The sequence below is a fragment of the Mobula birostris genome, chromosome 20 (genome assembly GCF_030028105.1).
Source record: "Mobula birostris isolate sMobBir1 chromosome 20, sMobBir1.hap1, whole genome shotgun sequence".
Lineage (NCBI taxonomy): Eukaryota > Metazoa > Chordata > Chondrichthyes > Myliobatiformes > Myliobatidae > Mobula > Mobula birostris.
Window position 1 is genome coordinate 7,731,616 of NC_092389.1, and position 21,260 is coordinate 7,752,875.

General features: G+C 41.5%; 1 protein-coding gene across 1 annotated transcript in view; it reads left to right on the forward strand.

Annotated features, from left to right (window-relative positions):
• LOC140212758 (sodium channel regulatory subunit beta-4-like) overlaps positions 1-21,260 on the forward strand; it is a 43,039-nt gene that overhangs the window by 10,248 nt on the left and 11,531 nt on the right. The window contains exons 2-4 of the mRNA XM_072283937.1: positions 12,097-12,275; positions 16,817-17,030; positions 20,041-20,170. Coding sequence (XP_072140038.1) covers positions 12,097-12,275; positions 16,817-17,030; positions 20,041-20,170 — 523 coding nt within the window. The remainder of the gene's footprint in view (positions 1-12,096; positions 12,276-16,816; positions 17,031-20,040; positions 20,171-21,260) is intronic.

A 21,260-nucleotide genomic window follows, 5' to 3' on the forward strand; every position in this document is an offset into this window, starting at 1 on the left:
GCTCACAGATGCTAAGATGAGGGGCTGAATGCCCTTAGTGTTAAACCAGCCATTCCTGGTGTATATAACACAACTGTGTTCATTTGAATAGGGTCACTGACCTGGATTGAAAAAGTAAGCATGGGTCTGGATTTTTTCAGTGCTGTACTGATCTATGTCCTGTAATATTTTTAATAATATGGATTTATTTAACTGTTGTTGAATGCCTCTGACTGTCAAAGACAGAGAGGGTTGTTTTACTATGCTGCATCAGCGTCATCAAGGCCTGTGAATGCAGCAAACTTGGTACAACTGAGAGATTGTTATTACAGCGTCTCATGTCTTCCTTAGTCATTCCAGCTGTGGCTCAGTGGGTGGTAGTCTTGCTTCAGAATCAGAAGGGTATAAATTTGATTCTTGTTCTGATGATTTCAGCACCATCTCCTTACCGTACTCATAGGTGTACCGCACCATTTGAGTGAAATGTTAAATTGTCTGCCCTCTCAAGTGGACGTATGGTTCCATGGCATTAGTTACACGAGCAAAAACAATTTAGACCATAAGACCATTAAAAAGTAGGGGTAGAATTTGGCCATTCAAGTCTGTTCCGCCATTCGATCCTGACTGATTTATTCTCCCTCTCAACTCCCTTCTCCCCTTAACCTTTGATACCCTTACTAATCAAGAATCTATCAAGTCAATGTTTTCCTGTTTACACTGTAAATACATGCTGATATTTATGAATTGAGGCACATTTTATTCCTTATCTCTACTTTAACCTCCAATTTATTTTATATAATTAATTATTATTTATAACTATTGAATGTTATTTATTGTTGCATGTCGTGCCACAAACCACAGCAAATTCCTAATATATGGCCAATAAAGTTGACCTTTGATGATTTAGTCATCTTCATGTTGCAGTTTGTGGTTTGATGCCTTGCTCAACTTAACATGTTGTTATGCAAATCTAGCTACTTTTCAGAAATACTTCATTGGCTATAGAGTACTTTGGGATGTTTGCAAAGAAAAACTTTGTTGCTTTTTTTTGATGAACAGGCTTTACATCCATATAAGCGGATAGACAGAGCTTCAGTTAACATCTCATTAGAAGTCCAACCCTAGTTTCTGGAGTGGGACCTTTATTCTCAGATTCTGGGATCACTCTGGCATCTTGCAAGGACTCAGTCGGCCAAATGTTGAAAGAAAATGTGATATGAGAGTTGACCTGGAGGGAAGAGTGCTTCTCATTGAGTTGAGGAACTATCACAGGCTTCACAATTCCCAGTGTGAGGAGATAGAAAGAATTGGCCATTGTTTGGTATTTGAAAAGATGAATATGTGTTTGCAAGCTACTGGCATTATTGAGGAATACTCATGAAGGAATGACCTCCGCCATCAAATTTCTGAATGGACAATGAACCCATGAACACTACCTCACTACTTTTGTCCTCTTCTTGCACTAATTGGTTGTATTTATTTCTTATTCAAATTTATAGTATATTTTATGTTCTGCACTGTTTTGCTGTCACAAACCCACAAATTTCAGAATCAGTTTTAAAATCACTGGCATATTTTGTGAAATTTGTTGTTTTTGTGACAGCAGTACAGTGCAATATATAAATAATAAAAAAGTATATATATATTTAAATAGTCAAAATAAATATGTAGTGCAAAAATAAAAATAAAAAATGTAGTGAGGTATTGTTCATGGGTTCAATGTCCATTTAGGAATTGGATGGCAGAGGGGAAGAAGCTGTTCCTGAGTCACTGAGTGTGTGCCTTCAGGCTTCTGTACCTCCTACCTGATGGTAACAGTGAGAAAAGGGCATGTCCTGGGTGATGGGGGCCCTTAATGATGGATGCTGCCTTTCTGAGCCATTGCTCCTTGAAGAAGTCCTACATACTACGGAGGCTAGTGCCTATGATGGAGCTGACTGAGTTTATAACTCACTGCAGCTATTTCGATCCTGTACAGTAGCTCCCCCCACCCCCGTACCAGACGGTGATGCAGCCAGTTAGAATGATCTCCATGTAGAAATTTGCGAGAGTCTTTGGTAACAAACCAAGTCTCCTCAAACTCCCGATGAAATATAGCTGCAGTCATGCCTTCTTTGTAACTGCGTCGATGTGTTGGGCCCAGGATAGATCCTCAGAGATGCTGACACCCAGGAACTTGAAATTGCTCACTCTTTATATATTTCATGACATATGTCAGTGATATTAAGCCTGATTCTGATTTTGAGTGATGCAATTACTGATCAATAGCCAGCTGGTGGTGTAGTGGCATCAGCACTGGACTCGGAATCAAGTGGTCCCGGGTTCGAATCCAGCCAGCTCCTTGGACGCTTTCCATCCATGCTGGGTTGAGTGTTGAGCTAGCAACTCGGCCTCATTAAAAAAACAGATAAAAATGCAAAAGAACTGACAAGGTTGCTTCCCAATGCGCCACAAGGCGTGAAGAGGAACAACAAAGTGACTGATCAAGTTCAATGGGCATTTACTGAATTTGATCCATCATATTGGAATTGGTTTGTTATCGCCACATGTACCCAGATGTAGTGAAAAACTTTATTTTGCAGATCATTTCAAAACTAAGTGCATTGAAGTAATACAAAGGGCAAAGCAATAACATGATGCAGAATGTAGTGTCACAGTCCCAGTTACAGAGAGAGTGCAACCCAGGCAGACAAGAAGGTGCTAGGCCATGACGAGATAGATTGTAAGGTCAATAGTCCATCTTTATCATCCCAGAGATAAATCAGGAGCACTGGGTACACAGGGCCCTTAGCATTGTCATTGATTCCTCCCACTTGTCCAACAATCTCTCTGACCCCCTACCATCCGCAGGAGGCACCATAGCATTAGGACAAGGACTGCTAGGATGAGAAGCAGCTTCTAGAATGACTGCTGAGCTCCCTCCCACCACCCAGGTCTCATCATGCATGGAATGCCAGTAGTGTTCCACCGTTGACTTTTTAACCTATTGTCATGGTGGCCGCTCGCAGGGCCGGACCCAGGTGAGGAGAAGTGGCAGAGAAGGTAACAAGACATTTGACAAAGGGACACCAACAGAACATTGAGCGACACTGCAAGACGAATCATTCTCTTCAAACATACAGGGACTCCACTCAATACTAAACAAGAGTCACCTTTAAATAATTATAGAGTGCAGGAGACTCATGCCAGTCACAATTAACTTGACAAGATTAAACAGAAAGCACCAGGGCTTAACGACTCTAACAATTAGTAAATACAGGTGGTCAAGAAACTTAGAAGCCCAACGCTCTACAGCAAGCCACATCCTGGCCAATGCCTATCCTTAAATCAGTATTGATACTAATACTGCCAGTTTATGTTCGCATTGTCGTTTGTGGGAGGTTGCTGCACAGAGATTGGTTGCTGTGTTTTCTATAGTGCAAGTTGGCCAACTATGTGCATGACAACATTCAAATTTAATTTTTTTAAGTGTATATCCTGAACAAGATGGAAGGTAACTAAAAACTATCAAGTCTACATTTTAAAAGTTCTTCATTGATGCAGTATCCTGAAATCTTGAAAGTTTCTATAATTTTTTTCTCTATATACCATTATGTGAAACGGTTTAATAAATGACCCTGATTCCCTTGTGAAACAGCTGCATGAGGTAAGACAGTGATAAATTAACGTGAGAAATGTGGAGATGTCTTTGTCAGCAGTTCCCACCAGTGTTGCTGCAGTGAACTCATTTATCAGAGTTGGCACGAGCCTATAAAGATGTAGAAAGGTACGACAAATCTATAAAGCTGGAAAATGAGGTCAGCCAATATGCCATTGATCAGCAACTGAAGAGTAGTGCTTTTGATTCATTGGAAGGTGTACTGCAACTGTTGTGGACATATCAGTGGCTTGAACCCATCCTGTTGTTCAATTGGATCATTGATTCAATGGCTGAATGGTTCAACTTAATATCAGGAAATGTATACAAGATACAACCTGAAATTCTTACTCTTCGCAGACATTCACAAAACAGAGAGGGGGAAAAACCCAAAGAATGAATGACAGAAAACATTAGAACCCCTAAGCCCCCCTCCCTCCTTCCATGCATTCCTAAAATTTGTTCCAGAACCCTTTATCCTTAAACCCCAAAAAGTCTGAAAATAGCAGCTCCTCCTTGGTTTAAGTAAAAATGGCTTCCGATTTTCACTTTTTTTTCACTAATTTCCTGACTCGTATATCTTGTAGCATTTATGCCCCGTGGGCAAGGAACGTGAGGAATATTGTTTGGCTGAAATAGGAATTAGACTCATTCTTCATGTTTTATGCCCCAGACCTGATTATCTTCAGACCTGGAAAATAAATGAACTGTAGATACTGGAATCTGAACCAAAAGTAGACCTGTGCTGTTAACAAGTATCCAAAACTCAAACATTGTTTGAAAATCTCTCAGATGAAAACTTCCAAAATACAAACGTAGAATCAAAATCAGAATCGGGTTTAATATCACCAGTATATGTCGTGAAATTTGTTGTTATGCAGCAGTAGTACAATGTAATACATAATAAAAATTGGAAATACACTAAGTGTATATATATATTAAAAAAGTTAAATTAAATATGTAGTGCAAAAGTAATGTAGTGAGGTAGCATTAATGGGCTCGGTGCCCATTCAGAAATCTGATGCAGAGGGGAAGAATCTATTCCTGAATCATTGAGTGTGTGTCTTCAGGCTCCTGTAACTCCTCCTTGTTGGTAACAATGAGAAGAGAGCATGTCCTGGGTGATAGGGTCCTTAGTAGTGAATGCTGCCTTTTCAAACCATCGCTCCTTGAAGATGTCATATAGTCATATTCATAGTCATACTTTATTGATCCCGGGGGAAATTGGTTTTCGTTACAGTTGCACCATAAATAATTAAATAGTAATAAAACCATAAATAATTAAATAGTAATATGTAAATTATGCCAGGAAATAAGTCCAGGACCAGCCTATTGGTTCAGGGTGTCTGACCCTCCAAGGGAGGAGTTGTAAAGTTTGATGGCCGCAGGCAGGAATGACTTCCTATGACGCTCTGTGTTGCATCTCGGTGGAATGAGTCTCTGGCTGAATATACTCCTGTGCCCAACCAGTACATTATGTAGTGGATGGGAGACATTGACCAAGATGGCATGCAACTTGGACAGCATCCTCTTTTCAGGCACCACCGTCAGAGAGTCACACGTATGATCGCATCACAGTTTAATCTGTTAGAACATGTTTATTCATTGAGGAATAAGTGTCTGAAAACCAGATTAGGAAGAAAGGACAGCCTAGGATGAATAGATATTGCAAGGAAATAATGTTTCCTCAGCTTCTTTGATTAAAGGTATTTGTGGATGAGTGTTTGTTGGACATAGTAAATTTGACAGCAGGCGAAAAGAACATCCTAGACAGGACTCTTCATTCAACAATAGCACTTCATTTAAAAACATCGTAAAAAGATCCCAAATGTCACTTTATCATTTCCTATCAGAGTTGCCTTATGTACAGACACTCCTGCACCCAGCATCATTTTATGCATATACATTCAGTGTGTATATATATATATATATATATATATACTATTCTTATGTACATACGCCCACACTCAACTGTTATTTGTACATTGTGTTTCATAGGATTGCTTTTATATTTATACTTATCGTGCTTTTCATGCTTATTGTGTTTATTTAATGCTGTGTCAGATCTGTGTTCTCCTTTACACTTGTGTACTGAAGAATTTTGAAATATTTCACAGGAATATTACCAAACAAATTGGGCAACTTAACACGATGTGGGGACAGATAACTGAAAGTTTGGTTAGTAAGACAGATTCTAAGGAGCACTGTGGATGTGCAGAGGTTTGGGAAGGTAAATTTGAGACTTGAGGGTCAAGGCATCCAAAGGTATCGCTCCCAAAGGTGTACTAATAGTAACCAGGGATGCATGAGAAGTCAGAAACGGATGAGGATTGAAATCTGACAGATGAGGGTGGAAGATGTGAGACATTGATATCAGGGCTGAATAATTTAAAACCAACTCATTGCTGGAATGGACAGCCAGAGACTCTTTCCTGGGGTGGGAATGGCTAATACAAAGAGGGCATAATTTTAAGGTGATTTAAGGAAAGTATAGGGGGGATATCGGAGGTAGATTTTTTACAGAGAGCGGTAAGTGTGTGGAAAGCACTGCCAGGGGTGGCGGTAGAGGCAGATACATTAGGGCATTTAAGAAACTCTTAGATATGTACACGGATGATAGAAAAAGGGAGGAAATGATTGTAGGAGGGAAGAGCAAGGCAGCATAACATCGTGTCTGAAATGCCTGTACTATGCTGTATTAGAAGGCAGTAAGACATAGGAGCAGAATTAGGCCATTCGGTCCATCTTTCCATCATGGCTGATGTATTATCCCTCTCAAATCTATTCTCCTGCTTTCTCCACATAACCTTGGATACTCTAATTAAGCAAGAACCTTTCAACCACCCTCTTAAATATACCCATTGATTTGGCCTGCACAACCATCTGTGGCAATGAATTCCACAGATTCACCACCTTCTGGCAAAAGAAATTTTCCCTCAGCTTTGTTTTAAATGGATGGCCCTCTATTCTGAGGCTGTGCCCTTTGGTCCTAGATTTCCCCTCTATAGGAAACATCCTCTTCACATACACTCGACCTAGGCCTTACAATATTTGATAGGTTTCAGAATCAGAATCAGGTTTATTATCACCGGCATGTATCGTGAAATTTGTTAACTTAGTAGCAGCAGTTCAATGCAATACATAATCTAGCAGAGAGAAAAAATAATAAATAAAATAAAACATAATAATAAATAAATAAATAAATACAGTATACATATATTGAATAGATTAAAAATTGTGCAAAAAACAAAAATACTATATATTAAAAAAGTGAGGTAGTGTCCAAGGGTTCAATGTCCATTTAGGGATCAGATTGCAGAGGGGAAGAAGCTGTTCCGGAATCGCTGAGTATGTGCCTTCAGACTTCTGTACCTCCTACCTAATGGTAACAGTGAGAAAAGGGCATGCCCTCGGTGCTGGAGGTACTTAATAATGGACGCTGCCTTTCTGAGACACCGCTTCCTAAAGATGTCCTGGGTACTTTGTAGGCTAGTGCCCAAGATGGAGCTGACTAGATTTACAACCCTCTGCAGCTTCTTTCAGTCCTGTGCAGTAGCCCCTCCGTACCAGACAGTGATGCAGCCTGTCAGAATGCTCTCCATAGTACAACTATAGAAGTTTTTGAGTGTATTTGTTGATATACCAAATTTCTTCAAACTGCTAAAGAAGTATAGCCATTGTCTTGCCTTCTTTATAACTGCATCAGTATGTTGGAACCAGGTTAGATCCTCAGAGATCTTGACACCCAGGAACTTGAAGCTGCTCACTCTCTCCAGCTCTGACCCCTCTGTGAGGATTGGTATGTGTTCCTTCATCTTACCCTTCCTGAAGTCCACAATCAGCTCTTTTGTCTTACTGACGTTGAGTGCCAGGTTGTTGCTGTGACACCACTCCACTAGTTGGCATATCTCACTCCTGTACACCCTCTCGTCACCACCTGAGATCCTATCAACAATGGTTGTATCGTCAGCAAATTTGTAGATGGTATTTGAGCTATGCCTAGCCACACAGTCATGGGTATATAGAGAGTAGAGCAGTGGGCTAAGCACACACCCCTGAGGTACACCAGTGTTGATCGTCAGCGAGGAGGAGATGTTTTCACCAATCCACATAGATTGTGGTCTTCCAGTTAGGAAGTCGCGGATCCGATTGCAGAGGGAGGTTCAGAGGCCCAGATCCTGCACCTTCTCAAACAGGATTGTGGGAATGATGCTATTAAATGCTGACCTGTAGTCAGTGATTAACAGCATCCTGACATAGGTGTTTGTGTTGTCCAGGTGGTCTAAAGCCGTGTGGAGAGCCATTGAAATTGCATCTGCTGTTGACCTATTGTGGTGATAGGCAAATTGCAATGGGCCCAGGACCTTGCTGAGGCTGGAGTTCAGTCTAGTCATGACCAACCTCTCAAAGCATTTCATTACTGTAGATGTGAGTGCTACTGGGTGACAGTATTTAAGGCAGATCAATGAGATCCCCCTACTTAGTCTTCTAAACTCCAGCAAGTACAGGCTCAGAGCTATCAAATGCTCTTCATATGTTAACTCTTTTATTCCTGGGATCATTCACATGTACTTCATCTGGGCCCTCTCCAATGCCTGTACATCTTTTAGATAAGGGGCCCAAAACTGCTCACAATACTCCAACTGCAGCCTGACCAATGTCTTATAAAGCCTCAGCATTACATCCTTGCTTTTGTATTCTAGTCCTCTTGAAATGAATGCTAAGATTGCATTTGCTTTCCTTATCACCACACAACCTGCAAGTTAACCTTTAGAGAATCTTGCACAAGGACCCCCAAATCCTGTTGCACCTTTGATTTTTGAATTTTCTCCCTAGTTTACGCTGTTATTTCTTCTACCAAAGTACATGACTATATACTTCCTTTTACCATATTCCATCTGCCACTTCTTTGCCCATTCTCCTAATCTGTCTAAATCCTTCTGCAGACTCCCTGCTTCCTCAACACTACTTCTACCTATCTTCATATTGTTTGCAAACTTGGCCATGAAGCCATTAATTCCATCATCCAAATCATTGACATATAATGTAAAAAGAATCGGTCTCAACACAGACCCCTGAAAAGGCTCCCTTTATTCCCACTCTTTATTGCCTGCTAATCAACCACTGCTTTATCCATGCTAGAATCGTTCCTGTAATACCATGGGCTCATAACTTGTTAAGCAGCCTCATATGCAGCACCTTATCAAAGGTCTTCTGAAAATACCAGTACACAATATCCACTAGCTCACCTTTGTCTATCCTGCTTGATATTTCCTCAAAGAATTCCAACAGGTTTGTCAGGCAATATTTTTCCCCTTTAGAAAACCATGTTGACTTTGGCCTATTTTATCATGCGCCTCCAAGTACCACAAAACCTCATCCTCAATAATAGACTCCAACATCTTCCCAAACACTGAAATCAGGCTGGTCTATAATTTCCTTTCTTCTGCCTCTCTCCCTTCTTAAAGAGTGGAGAGACATTTGCAATTTTCCAGTCCTCAAGAGGCATTTCAGGATCTAGTGATTTTTGTAAGGTCATTACTAATGCCTCCACAATCTCTTCAGCTACCCCTTTCTGAGGTGTAGTCCATCTGGACCAGGTGACTTATCTACCTTCAGATCTTTCAGCTTCCAAAGCATCTTCTCCTCAATAATAGCCATGACGCTCACTTCTGTGCCCTGGAACTCTTGAATTTACACCATACTCTAGTGATTTCCACAGTAAAGACTGATGCAAAATACTTATTCAGTTCGCCTGCCATTTCCTTGTCCACCATTACTACCTCTCCAGCATCATTTTCCAGTGATCCGTATCCACTCTCACCTCTCTTTTACTCATTATATATTTGAAATAAACTTTTGGTATCCTCTTTTATATTATTGTCTTGCTTACCTTCATATTTCATCTTCTCTCCTTATGGCCTTCTGTTTCCAATCCTCAGACCTTCCCACTAATTTTTGCTATATTATACGTCCTCTCTTTTGCTTTTATGCTGTTGTTGGCTTCCCTTGTCAGCCACAGCTGCCCCATCCTTCCTTTAGAATACTTCTTTATTTTTGGGATGTATCTTTCCGCACCTTTGGCCAGCTCTTCTCTCATCCCTCTGTAATTCCCTTTACTCCACTGGAATACTGATACATCCAATTTAAGCTTCTCCTTCTCAAAAATGCAGGGTGAATTTTATCATATTATGATCACTGTCTCTGAATGGGTTCTTTACCTTAAGCTCCCTAATCAAATCTGGGATGTTACATAACACCCAATCGAGAATTGCTGCTCCCCCAGTGGGCTCAACCACAAGCTGCTCTGGAATGCCATTTTATAGATATTTTACAAATTCCTTCTTTTGGGATCCAGCACCAATCTGATTTTCCCAATCTACCTGTGTATTGAAATCCCCCATGGCTATCATAACATTGCCCTTTTTACATGTCTTTTTCTAACTCTACCCACAAGAATTCTACATCTTCCGATCTGATGTCACCTTGGATGTTAAGCTCTCAACTATGATCATTTAGCCATGACACAGTGATGCCCACAACATCATACCTGCCAATCTTTCTCTGTGCTACAAGATCATCTACCTTATTCTGTATACTGTGTGGATTCAAATATAACACCTTCAGTCCTGTATTCATCACCTGCTTCAAATCTGACCCCCTGTTATACTTCAACTCATCCTACTGAATGCAATTTTGCCCTATCATCTGCCTGTCCTTCCTCACAGTCTCACTACACACTGCACCTAGTTTTATACCAACTACTCCATCTTCAGGCCTATCACCCTGGTTCCCATCCCCTTGCGAAGTAGTTTAAACCCTCCCTAGCAACTCTAGCAAACCTGCCTGCAAGGATATTGTTCCCTCTTGGGTTCAGGTGTAACCTGTCCTTTTTGTACAGGTCGTACCTTCCCCAGAAGAGATCCCAATGATCCAGAAATCTGAAATGCTGCTCCCTGCACCAATTCTTCAGCCATGCATTCATCTGCCAAATCATCCTATTCTTACCCTCACTGGCGCGTGGCACAGACAGCAATCCAGAGATTCTACCCTGGAGGTCCTGCTTGTCAGCTTTATGCCTAACTCCCTATATTCTCTCTTCAGGACCTCCTCCCTTTTCCTACCTATTTCGTTGGTACCAATACGTACCACGACTTCCGGCTATTCAACCTCTCCCTTTAGAATGCTCTGGACCCAATCTGAGACATCCCTGACCCTGGCACCTATGTGGCAACATACTATCTGGGTGTCTCTTTCACATCACAGAATCTGCTTTCAGTTCCTCTAATTATGACATCCCCTGTCACAACTGCACTCCTCCTCACTCACCTTCTGTACTGTTCTATATTCTACCTTCTCAAAGTTCAAAGTAAAATTTATTATCAGAGTATGTACACGTCACCACATACAACCCTGAGATTCTTTTTTCTGCGGGCATACTCAGCAAATCTATAGTAACTGTGAACAGGATTAATGAACAACAAACTGTGCAAATGCAATAATAATGAGCATGAAATTGCAAGATAAAGAGTCCTTAAAGTGTGACCATAGGTTATGGGACACCAGAAGTAGAATGAGTGTAGTTCTCCCCTTTTGATCAAGAGCCTGATGGTTGAGGGGTAGTAACTGTTCTTGAACCTGGTGGTGCGAGTCCTGAGGCTCCTGTACCTTCTTCCTGATAGCAGCAGCGAACAAAGACCATGGCCTGGGTGGTGAGGATCTTTGATGATGGATGCTGCTTTTCTACAGCAGTGTTTCATGTTGATGTGCTCAATGGTTGGGAGGGCTTTACCTGTGACGTACTGGGCCGAATCCACTAACTTTTGTAGGATTTTCCATTCAAAGGCATCAGTGTTCCCATACCAGGCCATACTGCAGTTGCTCAGTACTCTTCTACAGTATGTTCTACGTGAGTCAGCAGTCAAAGGGGTGATGGATCATCTGGGCTTAGACGGTCTATCAGTAGGTGTTAGGTTGTCAGCAACAGAGTTTTGAATGAGCTGAAGTTTAAGGGAATTGAGAATCCATTCTAGAATTCATTAAAATGGTTCAGTGACTGAGTCAGCAGAGGAATGGATGAAAGTTCAGAATCATTGTTCTGATGGGTTGTAATGGATTTAAGACAAATTGAAGCATTGCAAACAAAATCAGCCCAGATTTCCTACCCTGACTGCTGTCAAGAGACATTATATTCATTCCTGGTTTGTTTTTAGCCTCTTCATACTGATGCAGTTTATGCGTGTGCCTATAACTTCATGAAGAGCACTGAATTAAGCTGAAGAGACCGACTGAATACACCCCTAACACTGAATGAGCCATCATTACTGAGGCATGAGAGGCCTCTTGGCAATAGCACTTGTGAAATGGAAAAGTAGCCATCCCTTCAAGGAGTTAGTGGGAATGGAATTAGTGGGAGTAGAAGAAAGAAATCAGAGCAAAAATGCAATGTTGTATTTTAACTTGTCTTTCTCTCCTGGCAGGTCTCTTTCTATTTCATGTTAATTTAGGGCTTGAAGTTAGCATTGGAAAGTTGCCAACGATTAAGGTCGTGAATGGCAGTAATGTCATCCTGCCCTGTACTTTCTCCAGCTGCAAGAACTTCGATGGTGCTACCTTCTGGTGGAACTTCCAGAGAAATAGAACATCACCAGAAAAGAGAGTGAGCACTGCAACTTTGTTTTTACCCTCATAATCCTTCCCCAGGCTTGCGAAGTTCACTTCTACAAGAAACGAAAGCGAGTGCGTTAGGGGAGAGGATATTCTCAGAAACAACAAAGGAAGTTCACTCTGTGACTCAGTCTCCATTGCATGCAGCTTACCACTCTGGAGGCTATCATCTCCCTCAAGCCCCCTCTGTCCCACCGAGTTACTGTGCGGAAAATAACATCATCTACTCTTATGTCAGCAGTTGCTGAATAGCTGGTGCACTTGGTGTTCAGGCAAAGAGTAGCATGGTAGTGTAGCGGTTAGTATATTGCTGTTAAAGCAGCAGCTGGAAGATCAGGGTTCAGTTCCTCCATTGTCTGTACGGAGTTTGGACATTTTCTCTGTGACCTCATGGGTTTCCTCAGGGTGCTCCAGTTTCCTCCCACAGTCCAAAGATGTACAAGTAAGGATTGGTAAAGATAGATAGATAGATATACTTTATTGATCCCAAGGGAAATTGGGTTTTGTTACAGCTGCACCGACCAAGAATAGAGCATAAATATAGCAATACAAAAACCACAAACAATCAAACAACAAAATGCAAACTATGCCAGATGGAAAATAAGTCCAGGACCAGCCTATTGGCTCAGGGTGTCTGACCCTCCACGGGAGGAGCTGCAAGTTTGATGGCCACAGGCAGGAACAACCTCCCGTGCCGCCCAGTGTTGTATCACGGTGGAATATGTCCGGGGTCCAACAGTAAAACGTTCAATATCCGGTCTACAAACACGTTCCTCGATCGTAATATGACCCGGATTGCACCATCCGTTGTTAACCAGAACAGTAAGCACCCAACTCCTTTACGCTTACCGCTCTCAGTGCACTTCCGGTCAGCCCGAACGGTCTGGAAGCCGTCCATGGAGCAGTTTTGATCGGGTATGTCCTCGTGTAGCCCCGTTCCAGTGAAACACATAACACTGCAGTCCCGAAATGTTCTCTGACTCCTGGCTAGCGCCGTGAACTCGTCCATTTTATTACCCACCGAACTCCTCTTCTCCATAAGTCTCTGTTGTCTCGACCCGGTCCTCTTTCCTCGACTTTGTGATCTCCCTCTGCATCCTCTGTGTGTTTTCCTCCAGATTTCAGCATGGGTGTCCGCCGCTCTGCTCGCTAAACCGGCCTAAAAGGGCACGCTATGTTGGCGCCAGAAGTATGGCGACACTTGTGGGCTGCTCCCAGCACATCCTCGGACATTGACACAAACATATTTCACCGTACATTTTGATGTTGTGATATACATGTGACAAATAAAGCTAATCTTTATATCTTTAGGTTCTGAGTTTAAACCTCACTCCAGAGTCTTGCGCACACAAATCTAGCCTGATGATCCAGTACAGTCCTGGAGACAGAGTTGCATTGTTGGAATTAGATGATATGAAATAACACTCTCAGGGGGACAAAAAAGATCACATTGTTATGTAGTAAAGATGAGCTGGGGTATTATCCCTAGTCTTCTTCTATTAACAACATAAACACAGATTACCTGGTTGTATCACTCTCCTGTTTGTAGGAGCTTGCAGCACTCGAATTTATTGCTACATTTCCATTACAACAGGGGTCCCCAACCTTTGTTGCACTGCCGACCAGTTTAATATTGACAATATTCTTGTGGACCGGCCGACCCGTTGGGGGGTAGGGTTGCCAACTGACAAGAGTAGCAGTCAAATACGGTGTTTACGCAGAGAAAGACTACAATGACCATGAAGCCTTGCGCGGGCACCAGTGTGCATGCGTGTACCTGCCAATTTTTTTTCTGCAAATCGTTTTTGGCGATTCTGTTCGGGGGGTGGGTGTTAATCACGACTGGAATACAGGTGATAAGTGGCTAATACACTCAATTTCATTTCTAAAAGGGTTTATCTAACGAGTTTAATATTAAACACAGCGCATATTTTCCTTGCATGAATATAGTGATAAGTCAATTATCAGGGGAGGACAGGGGAGCTTGAAGTAAGTGTTGAACGAACTTCCAGTAGAAGTGGTAGAGGCAGGTTTGATATTATCATTTAAAGAAAAATTGGATAGGTATATGGAAAGGAATGGAGGGTTATGGGCTGAGTGCAGGTCAGTGGGACTAGGCGAGAGTAGTGTTCGGCACGGACTAGAAGGGCAGAGATGTCCTGTTTCCGTGCTGTAATTGTTATATAGTTATATAAGTCACTTATAAGTCAATAGCATCATAACATTTTAAGTAACATTTGGATATTAAACACACAGCACATACTTTCCCCGTATGAACATATAAAATCATTGCAACACACCAATATCGCTGAATCAGTGGGAGCCTTGGGCTTGTTTTCCTGCAACAAGATGGTCCTATCGAGAGGTGATGGGAGACAGCGATACTCGACCAGAGGTTCCTTATGTCCAGTCTATTCCGCAGTTTAGTTTTTGTTGCATTCATTGCAGAAAACTCCGCTTCGCAGAAAAATGTTGGAGATGGAAGCAACGTTTTCAGTCCTTTCATGGCTATCTCAGGATATTCAGCCTTGACTTTGATCCAGAATGCCGGCAGAGATGTTATGTCAAACATACTTTTCAGCCCACCGTCATTTGCAAGCTCGAGGAGTTGATCTCCTTCCCGCGCTGACATGGATGACGCGCGGGAAATGACCTCGCGTGCGTTCAAGTTCAACAGTGGCGTGACAGGGAATGAGGAAAGTCGCAGTTGACTCATATCGCCAAATCATATCGTTTCCTTGCGGCCTCGTGGCATATGCTTTGTGGGCCGGTACTGGTCAGTGGTCCGGTGGTTGGGGACCACTGCATTACAACACTGACACACTTTGAAAGTGGTTTATTGGCTGTAAAGTGCATTGGGATTCTATAAAGGAAATCTGAATGATCTTAAGACAAAGGAGCAGGATTAAGCTATTTGGCCTATCACATCTGGTCTGCCATGCCATCATGGTTGAAACAACAAGCTTCTCATTCAGTTGAAATCACTGTTTCTCAGTTGCAACATCTCCATTATCTGTCATCGCCTCCTCTGAGCTTCTTCAGCTTTGGCTGTTCTGTCAGGCTTTGGACTTCTCTCTGATTTCTTGTTGTACAAAATAACTCTCTGAAAAGTTCAGGTGCCAGTTTGGATTATAGTTAGGAATGGGATTTAACGAGCGATGTTTATCAGGCCAAAGGGTAACCTCTTTTTATGGTCTCCTAATTTTCATTCCACAAAAAATACAAACAGAAAGTGCTGTAGAATTTTCAACTGAAATTTTAACTATTTCTCTCTTCTGACCTGCAGAGTACATTCAACACTCTGTGTCTATTTCAGATATCCAACATTACAATTCCAGCTTTCCGTTTCTGTTCCAAAATTTCTCAGAGCTGACTCACACAGTTTCAGTTTCAACAGAAACTAATATTTTTAGAATAAACTTACTCAAAAATTACAAATAGCTTTATTAATGGTATATTAACACTACTAAGTTACAAGATATGTAATTTTAACAACACAAATGTTAAATATGTCCTTTTGTCTTCTAGTTTTAGTATCAATCTCTCTATTAATTAACATTGGTTAAATTTATGGCACCTGATCAAATCACGTTGCAGCACGGCTTCACTCCGTTGGATACCTCTCTGAGGCACGGAAATGTAGTGGTTAGTGTATCGCTTTACAGTACACAGCAATCACCAATTAGGGTTCAATTCGCACTGCTGTCTGTTAGGAGTTTATACAATTTCCCTGTGACCGAATGGGTTTACTCTGGGTGCTCTGGTTTCTTCCCACATTCCAAAGGTCTACAGTTAGGGTTAGCGAGTTGTGGGCAGGTTCTGTCAGTGCCAGAAGTGTGGCAACACTTGCAGGCAGCCCCCAGCACAATGTGCAGTCTGTATTGGTTGTTGTTGCAAAACGATGCATTTCACTGTATGTTTCAATGTACGTGTGATCAATAAATCTTATCTCTTTTGGGCATCAGATAAGGATAAAATTATATTGGCCTTTGTTTTTGAATAGTCTTCTGAATACTAGTGCTTGAGTGAGAAGTTGAGATGGTATCCCATTTCCTGTCTCAAAACGTAGGCAAAGCCTTTAAAGGGAGGCCCATCAAGGTTAAATCTTTTGGGTAATGTATTAAAGAAAGCGCTTGGAGTGGAGCAGGTTGGGGGAGGGGGAGCTACCCAGAATTCCCTAGACTAATAGTTGAAAAGGGTTGAATTGATCTCAGAGTAGGTTATAATGTCACCACAACATTGTGGGTCAAAGAGCCTGTAGTGTTTTATAATAGTTATCCCTCAACCAATATCACTGAAACAGAAGATTCAGTCAACATCACATTACTGCTAGTGGGATCTTGCTGTGTGTAAATTGACTGCTTTGTTTGTCGTTTTCACTTCAAAGGGCTTCATTGATCCATCCGGTGATTTGAGGCATCCTGGTGTAGTGAAAGATGCAGCAGAGACATGTTCATTTGCCTTCGGGCTGGGCATAATGACCTAACTCTTTTAGTTCCAATATGCTTCTAACTCTGGTTCTTTTCTGTACAGATTATTCTGATCAAACTGTCAGGGTTAAGGCCCTCGGTCACTACAGAAGCAGACAGAATTTCATTCATTGGGAACATTAAATCAAAGAACATCTCCCTTTTGCTGAGAGACGTGGATTTTGACGATACTGGATTTTACACTTGTTACTTCAAAAACCCTATGGAAAAAGATCAAAAGGCTCATGCGACTCTGGGGCTCATTGTTGTCAGCGAATGTGAGTGCTTTGATGTTTCTTGACATAATTAACAATCAAGAGTTATATTAATTATATATTAATAGGTTCTCACCAGTGAACTCAAACTTGAAATACAGTAGGTCAGTTCACGTGCTTACTTACTCATCAGCCAACAGGGATAGAGCTGTTCTGAAGATCAAAAACTGAGGGAATTAAGTTTACAATATTTATTATTACATGCAGTAGAACATGTGGGACAAACTTCTGTGAGGGGTTAGAATGCGGAGATCACTACCATTTGCATAGCTGAGGTGAATAATGTAGATTTACAGTATTTATTGCTGGCACAGTAGCATGGTGGTTAACATAATGCTATTACAACACCAGCAATCCGGGTTCAATTCAGCCCCCGAGCTTCCTCTGGGTGTTCCAGTTTCCTCCCACACTCCAAAGAAATACAGGCTAGTAGGTTCATTGGTCATGTGGGTGTAGTTAGCACAGTTGCAGATTGGCAGGTATGAGGGTGTAGGCATCACTGAATCATGGCTGAAAGAAGATTATAGCTGGGAGCTTAATGTCCAAAGGATAGGCAGGAAGGCAGAGGGGGTGGCATTGCTCTTTTGGGTAAAAAATGAAATCAAATCAATGGAAAGAGGTGACATATTGTGTGGAATCGTTGTAGATAGAGCTAAGGAACTGTAAGGGTAAAAAAAAGACTCTGGTGGGAGCTGTTTACAGATAACCAAAACAGTATTAAGGATGCCATCCACAGCGGGAGATGGAAAATACGTGCCAAAAGAGCAATATTGCAATAGTCGCGGGGAATTTCAATATGCAGGTAGATTGGGAAAATCAGGTTGGTGCTGGATTCCAGGAGGGAAAATTTCTAGAGTGCCCACAAGATGGCTTTTTAGAACAGCTCATAGTTGAGCCAACTAGGGGATCAATTGTTCTGGATTGGGTGTTGTGCAATGAACCAGAATTGATTAGAGATCTTAAAGTATAAGAACCCTTAGGGGAAAATAATCATAATATGATGAAATTCACCCTGAAATTTGAGAAGGAGAAGCAAAAGTCAGTTGTATCTGTGTTACAGTGGAGTAAAGGGAAGTACAGTGGCATGAGAGAGGAGTTGGTTAGAATTGTTTGGAAAAGAACACTGGCAGGGATGACGGCAGAGCAGCAATGGCTGGAATTTGTGGAAGCAATTCAGAAGGCGCAGGAGATATATATCCCAAAGAGGAAGAAGTATTCTAAAGGAAAGATGATATAACCGTGACTGACAAGAGAAGTCAAAGCCAACTTAACAGCGAAAGAGAAGGCATATAATAGAGCAAAGATTAGTGGGAAGTTAGAGGATTGGGAGGATTTAAGAACCAACAGAAGGCAACTGAAAAAGACATTAAGGTAAAGGTGGAATAGAAAAGTAAGCTAGCCAACATTATTAAAGAGTATACCAAAAGTTTTTTCAGATACACAAAGTGTAAAAGAGAGGCAAGAGTCGATATCGGACTGCTGGAAAACGATGCTGGAGAAGTAGAATGGGGGATAAGGAAATGGCAGATGAACTTGATAAGTATTTTGCATCAGTCTTCACTGTGGAAGACTCACAATGTGATGTTAGCATTCATTTCAAGAGGACTAGAATATGTAATGTAATGTTAAGACTTTGTAAAGCACTGGTGAGGCTTCACTTGGAGCATTGTGAGCAGTTTTGGGCCCCTTATTTTTAGAAAGGATATGCTGAAACTGGAGAGGATTCAAAGGAGGTTTACAAAAATGATTCCAGGATTGAATGGTTTGTCAGTGTTTGATAACTCTGGTCCTGTATTCACTAGAATTCAGAAGAATGAGGGGTGACCTCATTGAAACATATCGAATGGTAAAAGGCCTTGATAGAGTGGATGTGGAGAAGATGTTTCCTGTGGTGGGAGAGTCTAGGTCCAGAGGACACAGTCTCAGAATAGCGGGGCATCCTTTTAGAATGGAGATGAGGAGGAATTTCTTTTGCCAGAGAGTGGTGAATCTGTGGAATTAGTTGCCACAGGTGGCTGTGGAGGTCATTTAAGGCAGAGGTTGATAGATTCTTGATTGGTCAAGGCATGAAGGGATACAGGGGAGAAGGCAGGAGATTGAGGTTGAGAGGTAAAATGGATCAGTCATTATTAAATGACGGAGAAGACTCGATGGGCCAAATGCCCTAATTCTGCTCCTATATCTTATGATCTTAATTGTCAGTACAGGCTCATTAGGCCAGAAGGGTGTGTTACTGTGCTGTCTCTCTAAATACTGTAAATAAATTATGTGAAAACTTGCAAAAGTTAAAGGAAGAAAGAATAATGCCAATAAGCTGGCACACTGAGATGGGCATGGGGTGGCAGGGAGGTGGTGAGAGGGAGGAAGGCTCATGTGGTATGTCAAACCTGCAGGGCTTCCTTACCAACCCAAGGATGTGCCAAATTTTTTTGTGCAATTCTGTAGATTAGAGGAGTAGAATTACAACAGCCTGGTATGCTCATAATTTTGTGCCTTTCATCCATTAGCTGAGAATACTCCTTTGCAGTCTCTGCAGTACGTCCTGACCCAATTGTGAGCTAGACCTACCAGAAGAGGCAGCATGGTGGTGTTTAATACCAGAGTGCAACATTAACTCCAGGCTCCACAAGGTTTTATGACAAATATGGGAAAAGAATCCTGCTGATGACCACCTATTGACTAGCTCTGAGCCAATGAAGCACAAATTGTCACCTTTAGCCGAGCTATCTGAGGCCAGAGGACCAGGTCTTCAGATTGGGCCCATGGCAAATGGTGAGAGAATCAATGGGTAGGAACCCCAGTCTTGATCTTGTCCTCCATCTGTAACGAATGCATCAAACTGGTACGGGGGCCAACAGACCATTACTGTCATCGTAGAAACAAAGTTCTGTTATTACAAAGAGGGCACCTCCCATATCCTGCATTAAATACCCCTCCCATTATACCACTGTATTCGTTATGCACCCTGTTGATGAAACTATACTAATTTGTAAATCTCTCCTTTGTATTGCAGTGTTACCCGTGGACAACACAGTGACAATTATCATTCTTTCCGTTATCGGAGGGTTGATAGGATTCCTCATTTTAATATTTATTATTAAAAAGCTTGTAATGTTTATAATTAAGCAAGTTGGAAAAAAGAAGTAAGTAAGATGTGAATATGCAAAATGTTATTATCCAACATCCTTATTTGCAAACCATTTTAAAGAGAATATTTCCAGTTAGCAATTTGTACAATGGGAATATGAACAAGCTGGTTAACTATAACACCTTTTGATATACCTCTCAGTAGCCTGTGCCTATAGTCTATGCCTATAGTTTTATTGTCATGGCTCTGTGTTATTCAACATGAGTTAACTCAATTAGTTCAGAATAGTAGGAGTGGTTTCAATAAGATAAGGCACACTGACTTTTGGGGCCTCCATCTGTGTTGTAATATTCTGAGTAAAGACAGTGTTCAACCCTTTAGTTATCTCAGAGATGTCAAAGACTGAACAAGATATGATCTGCATTGTTTAGTAGTAGGTACTCTGTGGTTCTAATTCTATGCAAAAGTAATAACACCCCAGCCCGCAAATACAAAACAGTGCAATCTCTGTCTGTGAGGAGCTTGTACACTGCATTCTCCCCATGACTGTGTGGGTTTCCACCGGGTACCCTGGTATTCCCACATTTCAAAGATGTACGGGTTAGTAGGTTAATTGGTCATACGGGAATTGGGTGATGCGGGCTCACTGGCCGGAAGTGCCTATTGCCGTGCTATATCTCTAAATAAATAAATAAAATACGTTTAAAATAGATCCGAGTTAGAGCTTGTCTTAGGGCAAGATCGGTTGGGGTCAACGTAACATGACACGGTGTTACGTTCTGAAACTCTGTTTGGGAGAGGTAAACATGTCCCTTTCAGAGTTATGGGGAATAATTGCATGCTGGCGACATCCAGAGTCTGATTGATTATAGAATCGATATAGAACTTTTTCCTGAACAGGAGGCAAAATTCTCTTTTTGCGGGTGGGAGGGGGGCATACCCTCAAGGATTTATCTTTAATTCACAGCTTGCTAACAGACTTCTCTTTCTGATTATCAGCCACTACTCTGCATGTAATAATATTACTGTGGCATTTCTCATCCTCCAATATTCCTCACTATTGTCTCACTTTTGGATTCCCTGCTTCCATATTATGGTACACATTTTTTTTACCCTTTCTCACAAACACATTGATCTCAACCAGT